The 18,346-nt window shown below is 44.7% G+C and overlaps 1 protein-coding gene across 1 annotated transcript; it reads left to right on the top strand.

Moving 5' to 3' along the window:
- The first annotated feature begins 5,120 nt into the window (after nt 1-5,120).
- RPL10A (ribosomal protein L10a) lies at nt 5,121-17,793 on the top strand. The gene is made up of 6 exons (XM_030221054.1): nt 5,121-5,166; nt 8,417-8,491; nt 10,215-10,295; nt 10,692-10,840; nt 12,187-12,359; nt 17,579-17,793. The coding sequence occupies exons 1-6, from the start codon at nt 5,162-5,164 to the stop codon at nt 17,747-17,749; spliced, it is 654 nt and encodes a 217-aa protein (XP_030076914.1). The 5' UTR covers nt 5,121-5,161; the 3' UTR covers nt 17,750-17,793.
- Nucleotides 17,794-18,346: the final 553 nt, after the last annotated feature.

Raw genomic sequence — 18,346 nt, 5'->3', positions numbered from 1 at the left:
CAGGAACATTAAATTATTTAAACATTTGAATATGTGTTTTCTCCTTTGTTCCTGTACATCCATCAGTATAGCAATGCAAAGGACACGTGTAATAAAACAAGCATAAGGTTCTGTGATATATATAATGACATCTTATTAGCTTAGTGTTCTTTAGTGCAAGGCCTGGGGGCCGATAGTGGCCCCTGGAGACCTCTGGGATGGCCCTCATTGCCATTCTGGCTTTTTCTTTCTACTATGCTCTGCCTCTCTACCCAAGCTCACCATAGAAAGAGGGAAGTGGATGGGAGGAAGAGCCGCATGCTTGTAGGACAATGCATTTCTCAATAGACAAAGAGAATGTATTTGGAAATGCCATCCTCGAGGATACACCCAATAAAAAGTTTGAAGCTAGGCTGGTGTGGTGGATGTTATTATCACACACTGGTCAGCAGTGTTGAGGTCTCACAGGGGAAGATTCTCCTTCAGCTCATTTGGATCCAAAGTGGCCATTACTTAAAAATTAGTTAAGAGCACTGCATTACCTCCTAACTGGTCAAATTCTAATTGGACTAGTTAGACACTTAATGTAAGCCCAATGTTGAAAAAGGCATTGAATTCAGATACTGAGTCAAGATGGAATTTGTTGCCGGAGAATGTGGTGAAGGCAGTTAGCTTAGCAGAGTTTAAAAAGGGGTTAGACGGTTTCCTAAAGGACAAGTCTATAAACCACTACTAAATGGACTTGGAAAAAATCCACAATTCCAGGAATAACATGTATAGAATATTTGTACGTTTGGGAAGCTTGCCAGGTGCCCTTGGCCTGGATTGGCCGCTGTCGTGGACAGGATGCTGGGCTCGATGGACCCTTGGTCTTTCCCAGTGTGGCATTACTTATGTACTTATGGCAAAAAGTTGTAATGGAATAAATAGGTAGGTTTAACACACGTGGAGAATTTGATAATATCTATTTGTAAGTCTTTATGAAGAATTAATGACACAGTAACCAAAGTTCTAGAAAGCTTGAGGTGAGAGTAGAGGATTTTGAGTAGCAGAAGCATGAAAAGTATTATTTGTCATTGTTCCTCAAGAGCAGTCTAGACATGTGGATATACATTCTCCTGCCAACAGGTGCAGAGTATTCTGTTCAGCCCTCTGCCAGCCAGTATTTCTCAGTATCTAATAGATGGCAGGTGAGGTATCCTGTGCAGCTGGTTTCGTAGTCAGGCCAAGGGGATCCCTATGTCAATGGGGACCGAAAATAAAAGGAAACAGGAGGCCTGAGTTGTCTCTGGGGAAGGGCTCACTTTGCTTGTGGCTGTTACACCTGGGGGTCCTGGTTCCCGTCCTCATTTTGCTCTACCCCCTCTCATCCCCATGAACACACCCAGGTGCTATCAGGTCTGGCCTCAGTTTCTCTCCTCCCTTACAGTGACTGCAGCAAGAGGAGGAAGTAAACTGCTGTACATTGGCCCAGTCCCAACTGTTTATGTGAATGGTGCCAGCTCACAGCCCTGCAGGTCACATAAACAGTTGTGTCTAGGCAGTCAGAGGAGGAGAAAGTGGCTCGATGTGCAGCAGTTTATTTCCTTCTCCCTTTGCCATGTGATCTCTGTGAGGGAGAGAGTCTGAAGAACCTGACGCCACCTGAGTGTGTGCCATGGGGATGGTGGTGGGGGGGGGGGGGGGGCAGACCTAGGTGAAAATGTGCCAATGGTATTGGGGAAGTAGGGAAGGCTATAAGTGTGCCATGGGAAGGGGTAGAGAAAGCTAAGAGTGTACCATGGAGTCGGGAGGAGGACCAAGAAAGCTGAGTATGTCATGGGGGGGGGGGGGCACAGAAAGCTGAGATTGGGTCTGGCGGTTGGGGTAGGGGAAGAACAAGCTGAAACTGTGTCACTGGTGTAGGGGGGGACCAGGCTTGCAGGTGTGTCATGCTGGAGAAATACAGTAATAACTGGGGAAGAGAGAAGAAAGAATGATGTTGGGAGGAGGAAGAATAAGAGGTGAGGTATTGCATGTGGGAGACAACTTTGGGGGTAGAAAGAATTAGGGGTCTTGCTGGGAGATGGAGAGAGAACTGGGGAAAGTGGAGCCTAAGGGGGGGAAAAGGCAGGAGAGGATTTCACACCTTATGATGGAGAAAAACGAGAATACTGCACCTTGGAACAAGATGGCCGCCGAGCGTACCTGCTAACAGCCACCATTACTACTGCTCTCTGATTTCCTTACGATGCCGAAGCGAAGGGGCAAGTCCGCCTCCAGTGCTCCGCAGCGATCGGCTCCTACTTCGCATGATATTCGGCCCTTTTTCCAGACGCCAGTAGCTTCATCTACCGCAGTGCTCGGAGTGCCGGGAGGTAGCCCGTTGATACGCGCCGGTGCGAATGGAGGCACGGCGGCGTCTCTAGGGCTAGAGCTTACGCTCAGCCCCGACACAAGGGAACCACCCCCTCAGCCGTTGTGCTGTAGCACCCCGTCAGAGTCGACTTTGAATCGGTCCCCCAGAAGCGGAGAGACCAGTCCTAGTCGGGAGGCAGATCATCCTCTGGCTGGAGAGCAAGAAGCCTTGATGGCTACACCGAAATTTACAACGAATTCGGTGGGGAATTCAGCAAACTTGAATCTGGTAGGACCACCACTCCCTTCTTTTGATACGCACAAGCCAGCAGAAGTTACTCTAGACTTTTTGTGGACTCTGATTGTAGATCTAGGGAAATCAATTACTCCACAAATAAATAGACTAAACCAGGAAATGTTAAAACAAGAGGAAAAAAAAAAATAACGGACTTAAAAATTGTTAAACTGGAACAGATAGAAGAACAAAAAGATTTGGATATGAAAAGATTGCTTACCCAGCAGGAGGTTATGATTAAAGATTTGACTTTATTGAGAAGAAAAACTGAACTGCTTGAGAACAATATTAGAAGCAATAATTTACGTTTGATAAACTTTCCTAAACAAACTGTTATATCTCCCAGGGAAATGTTAAAAAAATACATAATGGAAATTTTAGGTGTAGGGGAGGATTTAATTCCTCCTTTCTCCCAAGTGTATTATCTTCCAGTTAAAGAAAGAGGTGATCAAAAAATAACAGGCCAAGAACAACCATTGAATGTCACTGATTTATTAGAATCATCAGATAATGAAAATGTAATTTCATCAACATTAATAGCCACAGTGGCATTGGCACCTGATAAGAAAAATACACAGTGGATCCAAAAAAGTCCTCTCACAATGAGTGTCTTCCTGAACAAGGTCTTTATTAATAGTAGCTGAATTGACCCGACACGTGACGTGTTTCGGCCGTAAGGCCTGCGTCAGGGGTCTATAAAACAATATACATAGAAATGCATCAAAATACAAATGTGATAAAAACAACAATGAAAATAAAAATGAAAATTAAAAATTAAGAATAAAAACATAGACTTATATATGTGTATGAAACATTAAAACATGAAAATATAAAAGGAATGTATAAATGTAAATTTAGATCAATGAGAAAATACACTTATCAACACAGAGATAATGAGGAGAGATAATGAAATACACAACATTGTATGATATCATAATGAAGAACATACCTAGTATATCTGTAGATAAAAGTACCTCGTAGGTCAAGTAAAGATACAGCACTAAAAACGAGAATACTGCACCTTGGAACAAGATGGCCGCCGAGCGTACCTGCTAACAGCCACCATTACTACTGCTCTCTGATTTCCTTACGATGCCGAAGCGAAGGGGCAAGTCCGCCTCCAGTGTAAGTGTGTGGTGAGATACCAGGCAAATAAGTATGTGTTTTTTGATCCAGCGCAGCTGACAATATTCCTTACCTCAAGGCAAAATAGGGGTACTTAAAACACCTTTTCCCTTTAAATATGTGAAAAACACTGTGCAATGATGGCTGTTATCATTTAGTGCTCTATCTTTGAAATTTATGTCTATAAATAATTCCATTTCTTAAAATCTTGTCTCAATAATGTGGACTTGAGCAAGAAATTTCAAATAATTATTTTCATGTTATACTTTCTTTGAAATGACTGAAATGTATTGCTTTTCAAACAAGTATTTTGCTTGATTATAAATGTATAAATTTCTATAAATAAATAAATAAATAAATGATGGAGAAAAACACTACAAATAATGCAGAGTATAGAAGTATGTATGTTACAATCCAATTTATTACTCAGAAATCTTCATGCATTACCATAATGTATTCTTCCTTATCATGTATATACGCACATGATACATATTTTATACCATGATCTGTACCATGTAATGATTCCATGTATGTTGCCATATATGTATGCACCTTATTGCAATACCACTTGTAATTCCATCACCCGGAAATGGCAACCGCCATTATGGCAAATGTAAGCCACATTGAGCCAGCAAATAGGTGGGAAAATGTGGGATACAAATGCTACAAATAAATTAAGTAAAAGATGTAGAACGCATTTCCATTTGTCTTATGGCTGGTTATGGAGAGGGCTAAATGAAATGAGGTTACACCACCTTGTGTTCCAAAATGGTCTCCTAATTCTTAGCTTATGCATGGGTTTGAAAGAGTTTAGAAGCATAGTGGCTAGAGCATCACATGGTTTCCCTTACAGTGTTTTGGTGATTTAACCTGTCAATATTTAGCTGGGAATGGTTGCATTGTTTTTATGTGCTGACCTTTGCTTGTTAAATTAGACACAGATAACAATGCTGGGTAGCAGCAAGGAATATCTGTTTCGGACTGAAGTGCACCTGGCCGCTGGGAATTAAAAGGGTCCCGGATGATATTCAGCCAGGACCCGCATTAGACACTTATGCGGGACCTGCTGCATATCAACTAGAGCTGTATAGCAACATGACATCGTAATGATATCACTACTTTCCTACCCCCCCCCCCCCAAAAAAAAAGGCTCTCGCCTCAAAATCCCCCTTCCAAAAAAAAAAAAAAAAAGCAATAGGCCCCCTCCTTCCAAGAGCAACAGTCCCTGATTCCCAGTTCCCCCTCATGTATATGAGTAAAATCCGACTGATTGGTTTTGAGAATGACATCTCTCAATCTGCCACTACCAACATGGCCTCCGACAAGCGACGCTTTACTCAAGCGTCTCGCGAGCGTTCTTTGCATATTTAATACGTCAGCGAGTTCTTCGTTTTCTCTCTTCCGGTCCACGTACGAGGAGGCAAAATGAGGTGAGGTGCTGATGGTTTCTATCCGTGTCCATCCGTAGCAATCAGGTTCTGGGGTTGGGAGAAGAGACCTTATCCTTGGTATCTAGACGCTCTAAAGCGTGTTAATTCCCCTGATGTGAGATAAAATCAAGTGCGGGTGTGTAGGATGCTGGTGGGACGGATCACAGGGCCCTTGACCGGTTAGTGCTGGTGGTGGAGGTTCTGGCTGTAGGCCTGAGGGGGCTTAAAATGGGATCGCGGGGGAGATAGTGTAAGAAATGTCTTTTTGATAGACAGTGCGATACTTCAGTATGTTACATATTCTCTGCTTCGCTGTTCTATATTTTTATGCCACGAGCGCTTCGGAAGTGCGAGTCTGATAATTATGTATGAAGTAATGAATCTTGTGTGATCTCTCGAGTGGTTTTTCTGGTCTAAAAAAAAAAAATGCCTAGCTGCATGTACACAACTTTCATTGCTTTTGAGGTTGCAGGTGGTATACAACAAGAAATATAAAAACATCTCTCTATATAAAAGGCAACACCAACGTTCTATGAAGCCTCCAGCCGGAAGTGTGAAGGGGGCGAGATATCCGGTTTCCCTATGAGTGTCTGCCCTGCCCTCTCTGTAACGCAGTCAGTGAAGGAAAACAGCAGAGCACGAAATCAAATCGCTGGCTCTGTAACAGTGAAGGACTCAGAGGGGGGAGGGGAGAGAGGGCAGGGACACACACACTCCCACATGCACACAGAAGAAAACATTGCTAGCCCCCGTTTCATTTGCATCAGAAACGGGGCTTTTTTACTAGTAATAAAATAAAATTACCTGTAGTTGAGTATTGGTGGTTAGCCCGGTAGTTTGGAAGCCAGGGTTCAAGTTGCACCCTCCCACTCGTTCGATATTTATTCATGGTGCACAAATTGCTGTGCCTGCCTTAAATATCTAATTTATGCTAACCTTTTGAAAAAGGTCTTAGTATTCGAGGTAGTAGAACGATATAGTGAGCTGCCTTGAGTGGCGAAATAGCTTAATGGCCAGAGCAGTAAGCTGAGAACCAGGAAAGCCTGGTTCAAATCCCACTACTGCTTCTTATGACTTGGGTAGGAACAGAAGACTAGCCACACTGGTTCAGATCAATGGTCTGTCTAGCTCCCTGCTTCAACAATGGCCAATCCAGGTCACAAGTACTTGGTTGAAACTCAAAATAGTAGTAATATGCTTTCCCTATTCCTTTCTCAATAACAGACTTTGGACTCTTTCTCCAGGAACTTCTCCAAACCTTTTTAAAAACCATATATGCTAATGGCTGTTTTATAGAATATCCCCAGGTCTTTTTGAAAGAATGAAAACTTGATTTACGTAATTTTCTATTGCTTCAGTTAGGTTTGGATTGCATCCCCGTTAGGGATGGGGACATGCCTAGTGTACTTGAATGTAATGCACTTTGAGTTACTATTGAAAAAGGCATATTTATTTATGTTAAATCAACTTTGATAAGGCAGGATACAAATCCAGACTACTATAATGTACCTGCCTGAAACCATAGGCTTACACTTTATTTTGGATTAGAATTTAGCTCATAATTTTCTTAGTAGCCCAAGGTGACTTGCATTCAGGTACACTAGGTCCAGAGTCATCATACTAGGGTTACTCAAAAGGTGGACAGCAGTCCACAATGTGGACCACTGAGCCTTTGCACGTGGCTTTCACTGATGCTGCTTTTTTGGCTCTATATAGGTCAGTGGGAGTAATTTGCAAAGGCTGTTTGCTGTCGTGTCCTGAACTTACTACTACTACTTAACATTTCTAAAGCGCTACTAGGGTTACGCAGCGCTGTACAATTTAACATAGAGGGACGGTCCCTGCTCAAGGATCTTACAATGTAAGAGACAAGTGAACGGACAGTCCGATAGGGGCGGTCAAATTGGGGCAGTCTGGATTTAGTGAACGGTAAGAGTTAGGTGTCGAATGCAGCATTGAAGAGGTGGGTTTTAAGCAAAGACTTGAAGATGGGCAGGGAGGGGGCTTGGCGTAAGGGCTCAGGAAGGTTGTTCCAAGCATAGGGTGAGGCGAGGCAGAATGAGCGGAGCCTGGAGTTGGCGGTGTTGGAGAAGGGTACAGAGAGGAGGGACTTGCTCTCTGCTGCATCCTGCCCTCTTCTAACTAGAGGCCCACTGAGACTGGTGGTTTTTTCTGTGGATGAAATCAAATCTGCTGCCAGAATACCAGGCTCGGTTTTGACTGGAACCAAAGCCAAAACTACAAAGGTTGTGCCTGTGGGCCTGGCTCTCCTCTCCCCCTGCAGAAGATGCGTCCCTCTGGGCCACTGCCTCCTGAACATCAACGGGCCCTCCGCAGGCCTACCTTAACAAGCCCTGGTAGTCTAATGGCCTCTTCAGGGGCAGGAAAGAACCCTACTCTTTCCAGTTCCTTAAGAGGTCACTAGTCAACTAGGGCTTGTTAATGTGTTCCTGGGGAGGACCCACGGATGGTCAGGAGGGTGGGGGGAGTATTTTGGTCTCAGCAAAAATGCACTGCCAAATCCGGGTTTCGGTACCAAAACCAAAATTTGGTTGGCCTCACTTCTGCAAGGGTGGGATGCAGTAGAGAGCAGGCTGCTGACCACTGCTGGTGACCTGGACAGAGAAGGATCTGGGGCCAGAAGGGAGAGGGAGAAAGATACTGGACAGTAGAAGGGAGGATAGGAAATAAGCAAGATGATGTTGTACCCGGGGGGAGGGGGAAAGGTGGCAGAAGGGATATGAGGTAGTTTGTAGACCCCAGGTTTCAGATAGTTGAAGTTTCTTGACCTCCACTCTTGAGTAACCCTGTTTCACAATCTAATTTTGTACCTGAGGCAGTGGAGAGTTACATTACTTGCTCATGATCACAAAGAGTGGCAGTGGATTTGACTTCCTGGATCTCGGCCTACACTTAGTCCGTGCATTGCTCTTTCACCCCAAGGAATGGTTCTCAGTTTTACCATTGAGTTCCATAACAATAAGAATTACAAATCGTGTGTGTTGTGGAACAAAACTGCATAAATCTAATCAGTTGATGTGATGTGAGGTTTAGTCTTTCAGCATGTGGTTGAGGATGAAAGTTTATTGGGTGAGAACTCTGTTATTTGGGGAGCTAAGTGAGTTTTTTTGTAAGAAACTAGATGTAGGCAATGCAAGGAGGAAGGGAGGATAACTATTTTCTCACCTTACAGTACCCAGCTAAGAACTTGACCTTACTGACTCTTTGTTTTTCTTTTAAACCCATGCAGCAGCAAAGTCTCTCGTGATACCCTGTACGAAGCTGTGCGGGAAACCCTGCAAGGATCCAAGCAAAAACATCGCAAGTATGAAACTCGGGTGCTTGTTTCACACAGCTCTCTTCAGCTATGCATTTGAGAGCTACCTAAATAGGAAAAGGTCATGGAAATGAAAGAAAAGGCTAGGAAGTTTTACTGACGTAATAAAACATTGGTACTTGCATGAAACTTTAGAAGCACTGCTTAAATTTTATAAATTTCTGTAGCTTTAGTGCATCATCTTACACGGACTATCTTTTACTTGCCTTTCCACTAACAAAATTAATAAACTAACATTAATTCATTTGGCTTACACCTATGACTTGATATATAAATGCCTTTGTTTCTCTGCCAGCGGGAGAAACCAAAATGCTAATGTAGGAGTACTTGTTATATGTGGGATTCCTAGCCTGTCAGTTTAGGGATTCTCAACTCTGTCCTTGGGATGCACTTAGCTAGTCAAGTTTTCAGGATATCCACAATGAATGTGCTTGAGATTTGCATGTTCTACGTCCATGATATGCAGATTCATTGTGAGTAACTAACTGACCGGCTAGGCGTGACCTGAGGACTGGGTTGAGAATCCCTGGTTTAGCTACTGAACTGCTGTTCTTTTATTTGAAAGAAACATGACCTTTAGCCATTAGGTCTGTCCAGGGGTTCATATGGTAAGTGCTGGGCATTTCCAGCAGTAGGTTTCCGTTTGTTTCAGTGCTTCAGCTCTCTGGGGCAGTGTTTACAGACCTGGGGGCGGGAACTCTGCCTTTGGTCCTGGGGAACTGGGTTCGATTCCCACTGCAGCTCCTTGTGACTCTGGGCAAGTTACTTAATCCTCCACTCCATTGTCCCAGGTACAAATACCTGTATATGCTATGTAAACCGCTTTGAATGTAGTTGTAAAAACTACAGAAAAGCGGTATATAGAGTCCCATTTCCCCAGTATGCGGCATGCATCATGGCTAGTTAGGAGCTTATGGTTTAAGTTACTACTACTACTATTAAACATTTCTATAGCGCTACTAGACTTACGCCGCGCTGTACAAATTAACATGAAAAGACAGTCCCTGCTCAACAGAGCTTACAATCTAAATTGGACAGATAAACAGACAGCTAGTTCTGAAATTTAGCAGTGATCCTGGGCTGAGCTGTGTATAAGAAGGGAGGTAGCAAGAGCAAAGTCCCAGATAATGCAAATGAGGGCCCATGGGGCCTGGTTCCGCTAGCTGGAAGAGGAGTGGGAGAGAGCGGATGGATTCAGATCGTCTGTTCAGTTCCTGTTGGAGCTGAAGTTTAGATTTGAGGAAGTGATCACAGCGTACACACCAGTTGGAAGTGTGACCAAGCACAGGCTTTTCATTTTAGTTTTAAACAATTTTTTATCAAAGAAAGCTGCGTTCAGTCCAACATTTAGTCAGGTTTTCAGTATTTTTAGGTCATTCCCTACCCTAGCCTCCCCCACCGTACTAATGTACAATAAACTCATTGAATATCTTCAATGAAAATAAGACAAAGAGAAAATATCTTAAGCATTAAATCTCCCCTTACAACCTTTTATGCTTTTCAACATTTGTGTTTTTTTTTTTTTAAATTAGATTGGTTAACATTTTTAGAAAGCTTCAAATCAGAAATGAAGAATGGTTTCTTTGCCAGTACACTGTATGCATTTACTCACGTCTCTCTTGTGACTTAAGAATAGCATCAGGAGTGCAGTCATTAGTGACGCTGGATGGCCTGTTGAGGGTTTATCTCCCTTTTTCTGTGTTGCTTTTAGGTTCTTGGAATCTGTGGAGCTGCAGATCAGCCTGAAGAACTATGACCCTCAGAAGGACAAGCGTTTCTCTGGCACAGTCAGGTTCGGCACTTTCCTGGTTCAACCCAGCGTTCAGTCTGCATCTACCTCTTCACCCTTCTGTCATGCTTTGTAAGCATAGCAGCTCTGAGAGAGCCATCCCTCCCTCGGATGCAGATTAAATTGCAAGTGAAGAGGTTGATGCAGTGCTGAATTGCTTGGGTAGTTCAGACCACTCTACCGGAGAGTAGGTGTGGCTGGACGGACCCCTACCCTGGGTCTTAAAACATGAGGGGAGGTAAGGAGAGGCCTTTGTGCCAATCCTACCGACCAGTAAAAAGCAAATTAATTGATGGATGACAACGCCACTGGCTGTGGTAAGTCTCCCTTGGCTGGACTTCCACATGCTTGCTGTTGGGTTTGTTTTAACCTCTGGTATTTGACCTCTGTTCTCCTTAGGCTTAAGTCTACTCCGCGCCCAAAGTTCTCCGTTTGTGTGCTGGGAGATCAGCAGCATTGTGACGAGGCTAAAGCAGTTGACATTCCTCACATGGATATTGAAGCTCTAAAGAAACTCAATAAAAACAAGAAAATGGTGAAAAAACTGGGTGAGTGGATGAATAGAAGTGAGGGTGACACCTGTGCTGTGGAAGTGTGGGAAGTGGCAGCTTTTCAGACCATAGTGGTGAGGGGTTTCGCATCTGGAATCTGTCCCACATGGACAGGTGAGTGGGTGCTTTTCATGTTTCCTAGAGAATGATGCGGGGATGGGGACAGAGTCCACGTGGTAGGGGACAAACTTTTGTCCCTGTGTCCTTATTCTGTAATGCAGACAATGATGTTTTGGAAAAACAAGCAAAAGTGCTGGCCAAGGCTGACAAAAACTTGTACAGGGGCCCCTGTGCATTCCTGCTACCAGCACATTTGAGAGGACATGTGGGAAGGACTGTGGAAGACAGCTAGACTGAATCCTGAGATTGTTGATGACTTATTCATCCACAGATTAAAAAATCATAGCAGTCCTTATTGGGGCATACAGAGCGGGGTCTGTTGTGTACCCTGAGTAGGTGTAGAAGTCGGTTATTATTGAGGTTGCAAGGGTGGGGTTGTTAGTTGCTCATTCTTGTTTTCTATGTGTGATAAACGGTTTTACTGAATTTTTTTTTTTTTTTTTTTTAATATACAAGTGTTCAAGGGTTGTGGAGATGGGGCAGAGACGGGGACAAACTTTGTCTTCATGTCATTCTGTTTCCTAAGGCATTCCTTTAGGAAAATGGAACCATAAAAGTTTTAAATTTCTTTATTAACAATATCCCACCCATGGATAACAGAATACGCATTTCAGCCTTTTTATATTTAGTCTTTATTCCCCGCATCCCCCTTTATTTTGCACTTTCCACAGGTATTCTTTAGTAGAGGAGTAGCCTAGTGGTTAGTGCAGTGGACTTTGAACTTGAGGAACTGGGTTCAATTCCCACTGCAGCTCCTTGTGACTCTGGGCAAGTCACTTAACCCTCCATTGCCCCTGGTACAAATAAGTACCTGTATGTACTATGTAAACCACTTTGAATGTAGTTGTAAAAAAACACAGGCGATATATCAAGTCCCATTCCCCTTTCACTTTTGCCTTTAATGGTAAATCTTACAACCCTGCACTCTCCATCAGTATCTCCTATACCATAAAAACTCTCCCACTTCCCAGTCCCTTTTGAATTTCCTCTATAGCCCTTTGCAACCAGGTTCTGCTGTTTTTCTTCAGCTGCCCCCCCCCCCCCCAACCCACTACTATACAACAGGGTTTTGTATCTTGTTTCCTTGTAGGATTTTGATCTATGCATGTAGTACAGAGTTTGGAATACATGGTTGGACAGGATTCGACTGTAGGGAGCTCTAGGTGTATGATCCTGGTACTTGCATTAACTTTTTTTTTTTTTTTTTTTTTTTTAATCTTCAGCCAAGAAGTATGATGCCTTCCTGGCTTCGGAGTCGCTAATCAAGCAAATTCCTCGTATCCTGGGACCTGGCCTGAACAAGGCTGGCAAATTCCCCTCTCTCCTTACTCACAATGAGAATATGGTGGCCAAGATTGATGAGGTGAAATCTACAATCAAATTTCAAATGAAGAAGGTAAGAGGCAGGACATGTTAGCATATGGGGAAATTCTACAAATGGACACCAAACACAAACCGCACTCAGCGCTGTTCTATAAACCGTACTCCGATATGGGTGCAGTTTATAGAATAGCCATGTGCTACCTCGTAGCCAGCCAGTATGTGTTTAGTCTCCAGCAGATGTCGAGCAGCCTGTGTAGTCTCCAGTCAGCTGGTAGGCCTGAAGGGGAGTGGCATTTACTCTTTGCTTCAAAAAAAATTGGGGGTTCTCTCTCCTGATTTGTGGCTCCAAGGGAAGCCACCATGTCCCTCTGGGGTGCAGATTTAGTACCTTAGCCCCAGCTCTGCTGGGGTCTTGAGGAGAGGGAGAAATGAAAACAAGTGAACAGAGCCCGTGAATTGCTTACTGGGGAGCCAGTGGGGAAGGCATCTTCCTGGACTTCCCTTTCATTCTGCGTGAGGTAGTCCTCCGTTCTCTGTGGTGAGTAGGTAGGGTTGGGGGGGGGCGTGCCTTTTCCCAAGTCTTGTGGCATGGGGGGTGCACAGTGTCTTATTGGTTGCACTGCTGTAGGTCCTGTGGAAAATGCAGGCTGGAGACTCCCACTGCAAACTGTGTGGGAAGCCCAGGTCACTGGTCCCACAGTGCCTGAGGGGTTGGCCGGTTTTCTATTGGCTGATAGGGTGTCCGGCCACTTTCTTTGGCAGGAAACAACACCGTTGCTGGCACCTCGCTGGCTTGCTTCCATCGGGCTTCTAGAGAGTCCTGTTTCGACCTCTGCCCCAGCAGGGGGCAACGGGGGGGGTGCATTGTTTGGGAGCTCTGGGGTTTCCCTCAGAGTTCTTTTGGGTGAGACAGATGGGGGAGCTGCTGGGGGCCTCCGTAGTGCCTGTGTGCTCTGCGACAGCCCAAATGGCCGTTTGCTGAGTCATGAGGAGGACCTTGATGCCTTGGAAGAGGCATTGTCGCGACCACCTGAGGAGGAGCTCAGTGAACTAGGAGGATAACCTGGCTCTCCCAGGTTTGGAAGGTGAGTAGCTTCCTCCGGGGGAAGGTCCTTCCGTGGCCAGGGTGTTTCACTGCAGTGAGCTGATGGAGTTCATCTTGCAGGTCTGTACAGTTCTTCATTTTGAGGACAAGCCTGTGGTGGACATTGCCCTTTGGAAGGTGGATTCCTTAGTTAAAGGCAGTTAGCAGCCTACAAAGACCTTCCCCATGAAACAAGACCTCCAGGTTGTGGTCTTCATGAAGTGGGTCTCTCCAGGTTCTCCATGTAGAGTTTACGGGCCATGGCTAATTTGTACCCCATCCTGGCTTCGGACTGGGAGTTGTTAAACCCTCCTTCCATGGACGCCCTGGTGACAGTTATGAGGAAAACCACTATTCCTGTGGATGGCAGCCCAGCCCTTCATGTTCCTCAGGACCGGAAGATGAAGTCTCTGCTGAAGAATATGGGCTTGGCTGTGGTGGCCTGCAGAGCCCTATGGTTTCGGGGTTGGTCGCTTATGTAGTCTCCATGGCGAAGCTGTTCCCTTCCTTTCAAGGGTTCCATGGTCTTTGGTGACGTCCCGGATAAGTTGGTTAAGGGGCTTAGGGGAGGCTTAGGTCCTGCATTTGCTGGAGAATCGTCCTAAGATGAGGTGGATGTGGGGCAGCTCGTGACCGGCTTCATGAAGCAAGGTGCTATAGGCCCAGCAGGTCTGGAGCTTCCCAGCATGGTCACTTTTGTTTTTTTTTTTTTTTTTTTCTTTCCTCCAGCGGATGCAGTTTTTTCAGAGTGCCTGTTTGGGGGGGGGGGGGGGGGGGGCTGGCAGAGGGATTTGGCACACCTCACTTTGGAAGCCAGGCTGAGTCATTTCGGTGGTGGGCCCTGATCAGAGGATCATTAGGTCCTTAAGGTGATGCGAAACGGGTATGCCTTTGAGTTTGAGCGGCCGCTTCCTGACCATTTCCTGGAGTCTGTTTGCTGGGCTCCCTGGAAAATTGAGGCCATCATGTCCACCTTGCAGAGATTGCTGCTCCTGTGTGTGGTGGTTCTGGTGTCTATTCCATTTACTTTGTTTTGCCCAAGAAGGAGACCTGTCCTAATCTCAACTTGAATCAGGTTAACCGAGCTTTGAAAGTGCCTCATTTTTGCATGAAGACCCTTTGTTCAATCATTGTGGCAGTGGAACCGAGGGAGTTTCTCTCGTCCCTCTCACAGTGGCCTATTTGCATATCCCTATTCACCTAAGACATAAACACTTCCTGTGGTTTTGTGGTGTTGGGATAGCATTTTCAGTTCAACAGTGGCTGTCACAGGGTCTCCTGTATGTGTTCCTTCCTTGGCCATTCATCGGCCGGGTCCTTCAGCGGATAGAGCGTCTCCCATGAGAGGTGATCTGGTTGCTCCAGATTGGCCTAATCACCCATGGTGCAGGGATCTGGTCTTCCTAGCAACAGGACCTCCACTTTGGAGCATGGCCTGGCTGCTGCTTCATGGTCCGGTGGTCATTCCGGATCCGTCTCCGTTCTCGCTTTTACATCCTCCTTGTTGGATGTTCAGCATTTCTTGAGGGCTGTGAAGATCCTCCTGGTCGTCTGGTTGTTCCCCAGTGGGATCTCAATCTGGTCTTGACTGCTCTGCTCTCTGCTCCTTTCGAGCCTCTGTCATCTTCCACTCAAGGATTTCACATTGAAGGTGGTCTTCCTGGTGGCGATTTCAGAGTTGCAGGCTTTTGTCATTTAGGGAGCCTTTCTTTCAGGTGTACAAGGAGAAAGTTGTGCTTCGTCCAGTTCCCTATTTTTTGCCTAAGGTGTTAATCTGTTTTCCATTTTTTTTTTTTTTGTTAAATTTGTACCCAGTGCTTTCCCACTCACGGCAGGCTCAATGCAGCTTACATGGGGCAATTTGAATCGGTCGATATTGCTTCTGGTTCTCAGTGACCCCAAGGGGGCAAGGATCAATGATGTCCCTTCCGCCTTGATGTGCGGCGCATGTTGGTTTATTTACAGAGGACTGCGGAGTGAGGAAATGACCACTTCTTTCTCCATTTTTTTTTTTTTTTTTTTTTTTTGGAAGACATAAGGGCGTCCCTGCTTCTAGGGGGTCTGTAGTGCGATGGAGGAGGTGATTGCAAAAGCTGGCCCGTTCCTCAACTGATTAAGGCGCACTTTGAGGGTTGGTGGCATGGGTTGAGAGCACGTTGATTCAGGTGGTGGTGGTGTCTTCCCTCATTCTTAATTACTCATTACAGGATTGATGTCCAGGCAAAACAGGACACTGCGTTTTGGTGCAGGGGCGCTATCTGTGGGGTTGCACGGTACCCAGCCATAGTCTGGTTACTGCTTTGCTGTGTCTACACGTCAGCTGGACCGGTCTGGAGGGATGACAAGGAAGGAGAAAGGCCTTACCTGCTAACTTTTTCTTTCCTCCAGACCAGTCCAGCTCCTGTACGTTCACTGATGGTTCCTCAGTTGTTCCTTCTGTCTCTCTTCCTGTACATAGGATGACTTTGCCTTCGGGCTTGGGCTGTGTATAGTTGTGTTATAGCTTCTTACGATGGTTCCTGTGGTGTATGGATTTTGCCTCATCAAGCAAAAACAAAAAGAAGAAATCAAGACAAGCTTCAAGGGCATTCTGAGCCACTCGAGGGAGAGAGTAGTCAGAGGGTTTGTTACTCTGCTTTGGCTAGTCACATGCTGGCTACGAAGTAGCACGGGGCTGTTTCCGTCTGCTGATAGGCAATCATAACCCACGCGTCAGCAGCTGGGCCTGCAGGTAAGGCCTGGTTTCTCCATACACACCACACACAACCAAAAATTAGGGAAAGGGGTTTAGATTAGCTCAGGCCTCTCTTAGTAGGAATTCAAAGTGCGTTACTTAGAGGCATGGTAAGTATCTTCCTGTCCCAGGGGCTCAGTCTTTTTGTAACTGAGGTAATGGCGAGTTAAGTGACTTGCCCAAGATCACGGGGAGCTGCAGCGAGTTTTGATCTGGCTTTCCTGCTTCCTGACCTACAGCTGTAACCATTAGGCCAGCAGTTCTTAACCCAGTCCTTTGGGCACTGGAGAGAGAGGAATATCCACAATGAATATGCATGAGAGATTTGCATGAAGTTCCTCAATTATGTAAATGAATCATGCACATTCATTGTGGATATCCTGAAAACCAGACTGAGTTGATAACCACTGCATTAGGCTGCTGTCAGCTATGTGTGGTTTACAATACTAATTCAAGTTAAAAGGAGAGTTAATTGACCACTATTTACTTTGTATTAAATGCTCATTACGTTTAGCATTACAAGAACATCTCTGCTGTAGGAGCAGGGAAAGTAAAGCTTCTGAAAGCAAACAGGGTTGTATGAAATATTGTCTCTATCAGGAAATCAATGTAGGAAGGCCTCTCTATGCTTAATATAGTTGAGTCTCGGTTGTAAGAATGCTAAATACCTTGTTCTGGTACAGTGTGAGGCTGTTTAAATAGAAAAATGAATTTTAATGCCTGCAGGAGGCTGATTCACATGTCTGCCTACCCAGCTTGCGGTTTTCATTCAGTCTGTTGGGTTTTTCAGGCTACCAATAATATGCATGAGATCTGCATACATATTCATTATATACAAATCTCATTCATATTTATTATTGTTATACCCTTGTGAATAATTTCTTCAAAAAGCTAGAATATATGTTAACTAATCCCAGTAACTTGTCTGAATTGTTTTAACTGTATAACATTTATTTATTAATTATGCCATCTTAAGTTCACAAATCAGTAAAAATCTCCCTTATCCTCCTGCAGGGAGGATAAGGGAGATTTTACTGATTTGTGAACTTAAGATGACATAATTAATAAATGTTATACAGTTTAAAACAAAAACTAAAGAGAATCCACGTGTGTGGAGAACACAATAGATCCCACGGAGTGTAAAATGAAAAATAAGGTGGGAATACGAGCCAGGCTATCCAAAAACTGAATCCAAAGCGAAATTTTAAAATAGCGTTTATTAATTTCCAACAATGATAATAAAAGTGACTCGACACAATGTTGTATTTCGGCCAGAAGGCCTACATCAGGAGTCTTGTAACTGAGATCAAATAATGAAATACCAATGTACTGGGATTAGTTAATTCATATTCATTAGAGATTAGCTCGTCTGAGCACCATGGCTCTAAGCATTCCTACCCTATGATTGTTGTTGGGTCCTTTAAGGAGCTACTCGTCTAACTTCGTTCTTCATGTTTAATGTGCTTCTTTTCAGGTGCTATGTCTGGCTGTGGCTGTTGGCCATGTGAAGATGACAGAGGATGAGCTGGTCTACAACATTCACTTGGCCATCAATTTCCTGGTATCTCTGCTGAAGAAGAACTGGCAGAATGTGAGGGCACTGTACATTAAGAGCACCATGGGCAAACCTCAGCGCCTGTATTAACCTCTTTGTAGTTGCTACAGGCCATAATAAAATATATTGTCTGATGTCCGTCTGCATCTTTTAGATACATCTGAGATTCTGGCTGGTCCTTATGCGTTTACAAAATGTGGTGATAACAGTACTGGTGTGGGTTTAGCTCTCTGACTTGTATCCAAGAGACAAGGACCTACCATTCTGGGTCAAAGCAGTGGCTAGACATGCTGCGATCCAGGGCAGAAACTGTGAAAAGGGGGTGGGGGAGTCCACTTGCAGGTTATAGCCCTCATGCTTGGAACAAACTCCCTGAGCCCATAGGCCGGGCCCCCTCCCTACCCATCTTCAAATCATTGCTCAAAGCCCACCTCTTCAATGTCGCCTTTGGCACCTAATCACTACACCTCTTCTCAGGAAATCTCAACTACCCCAACTTGACATTTCGTCCTTTAGGTTGTAAGCTCTTCTGAGCAGGGACTGTCCTTAGTCGTTAATTTGTACAGCACTGCGTAACCCTAGTAGCGCTCTAGAAATGTTTAGTAGTAGTAGAGGAGACTCCCCTGATTCCCACACCTACCTAGCTAACTAATGGGACATGTCTAGCATTTTCAGACTTTAAATATA

Source organism: Microcaecilia unicolor, chromosome 12 (assembly GCF_901765095.1).
Source record: "Microcaecilia unicolor chromosome 12, aMicUni1.1, whole genome shotgun sequence".
Classification (NCBI taxonomy): Eukaryota; Metazoa; Chordata; class Amphibia; order Gymnophiona; family Siphonopidae; genus Microcaecilia; species Microcaecilia unicolor.
Note: the sequence above shows the minus strand (reverse complement) of the source record. Positions and strands in the feature narration are given on the sequence as shown.

Bases quoted from the DNA above. Each gene is read 5' to 3' on its own strand.
- RPL10A (XM_030221054.1), top strand. The intron at 10,296-10,691 runs GTTCGGCACTTT...TGTTCTCCTTAG, and splicing joins CGTTTCTCTGGCACAGTCAG to GCTTAAGTCTACTCCGCGCC. The intron at 12,360-17,578 runs GTAAGAGGCAGG...GCTTCTTTTCAG, and splicing joins TCAAATTTCAAATGAAGAAG to GTGCTATGTCTGGCTGTGGC.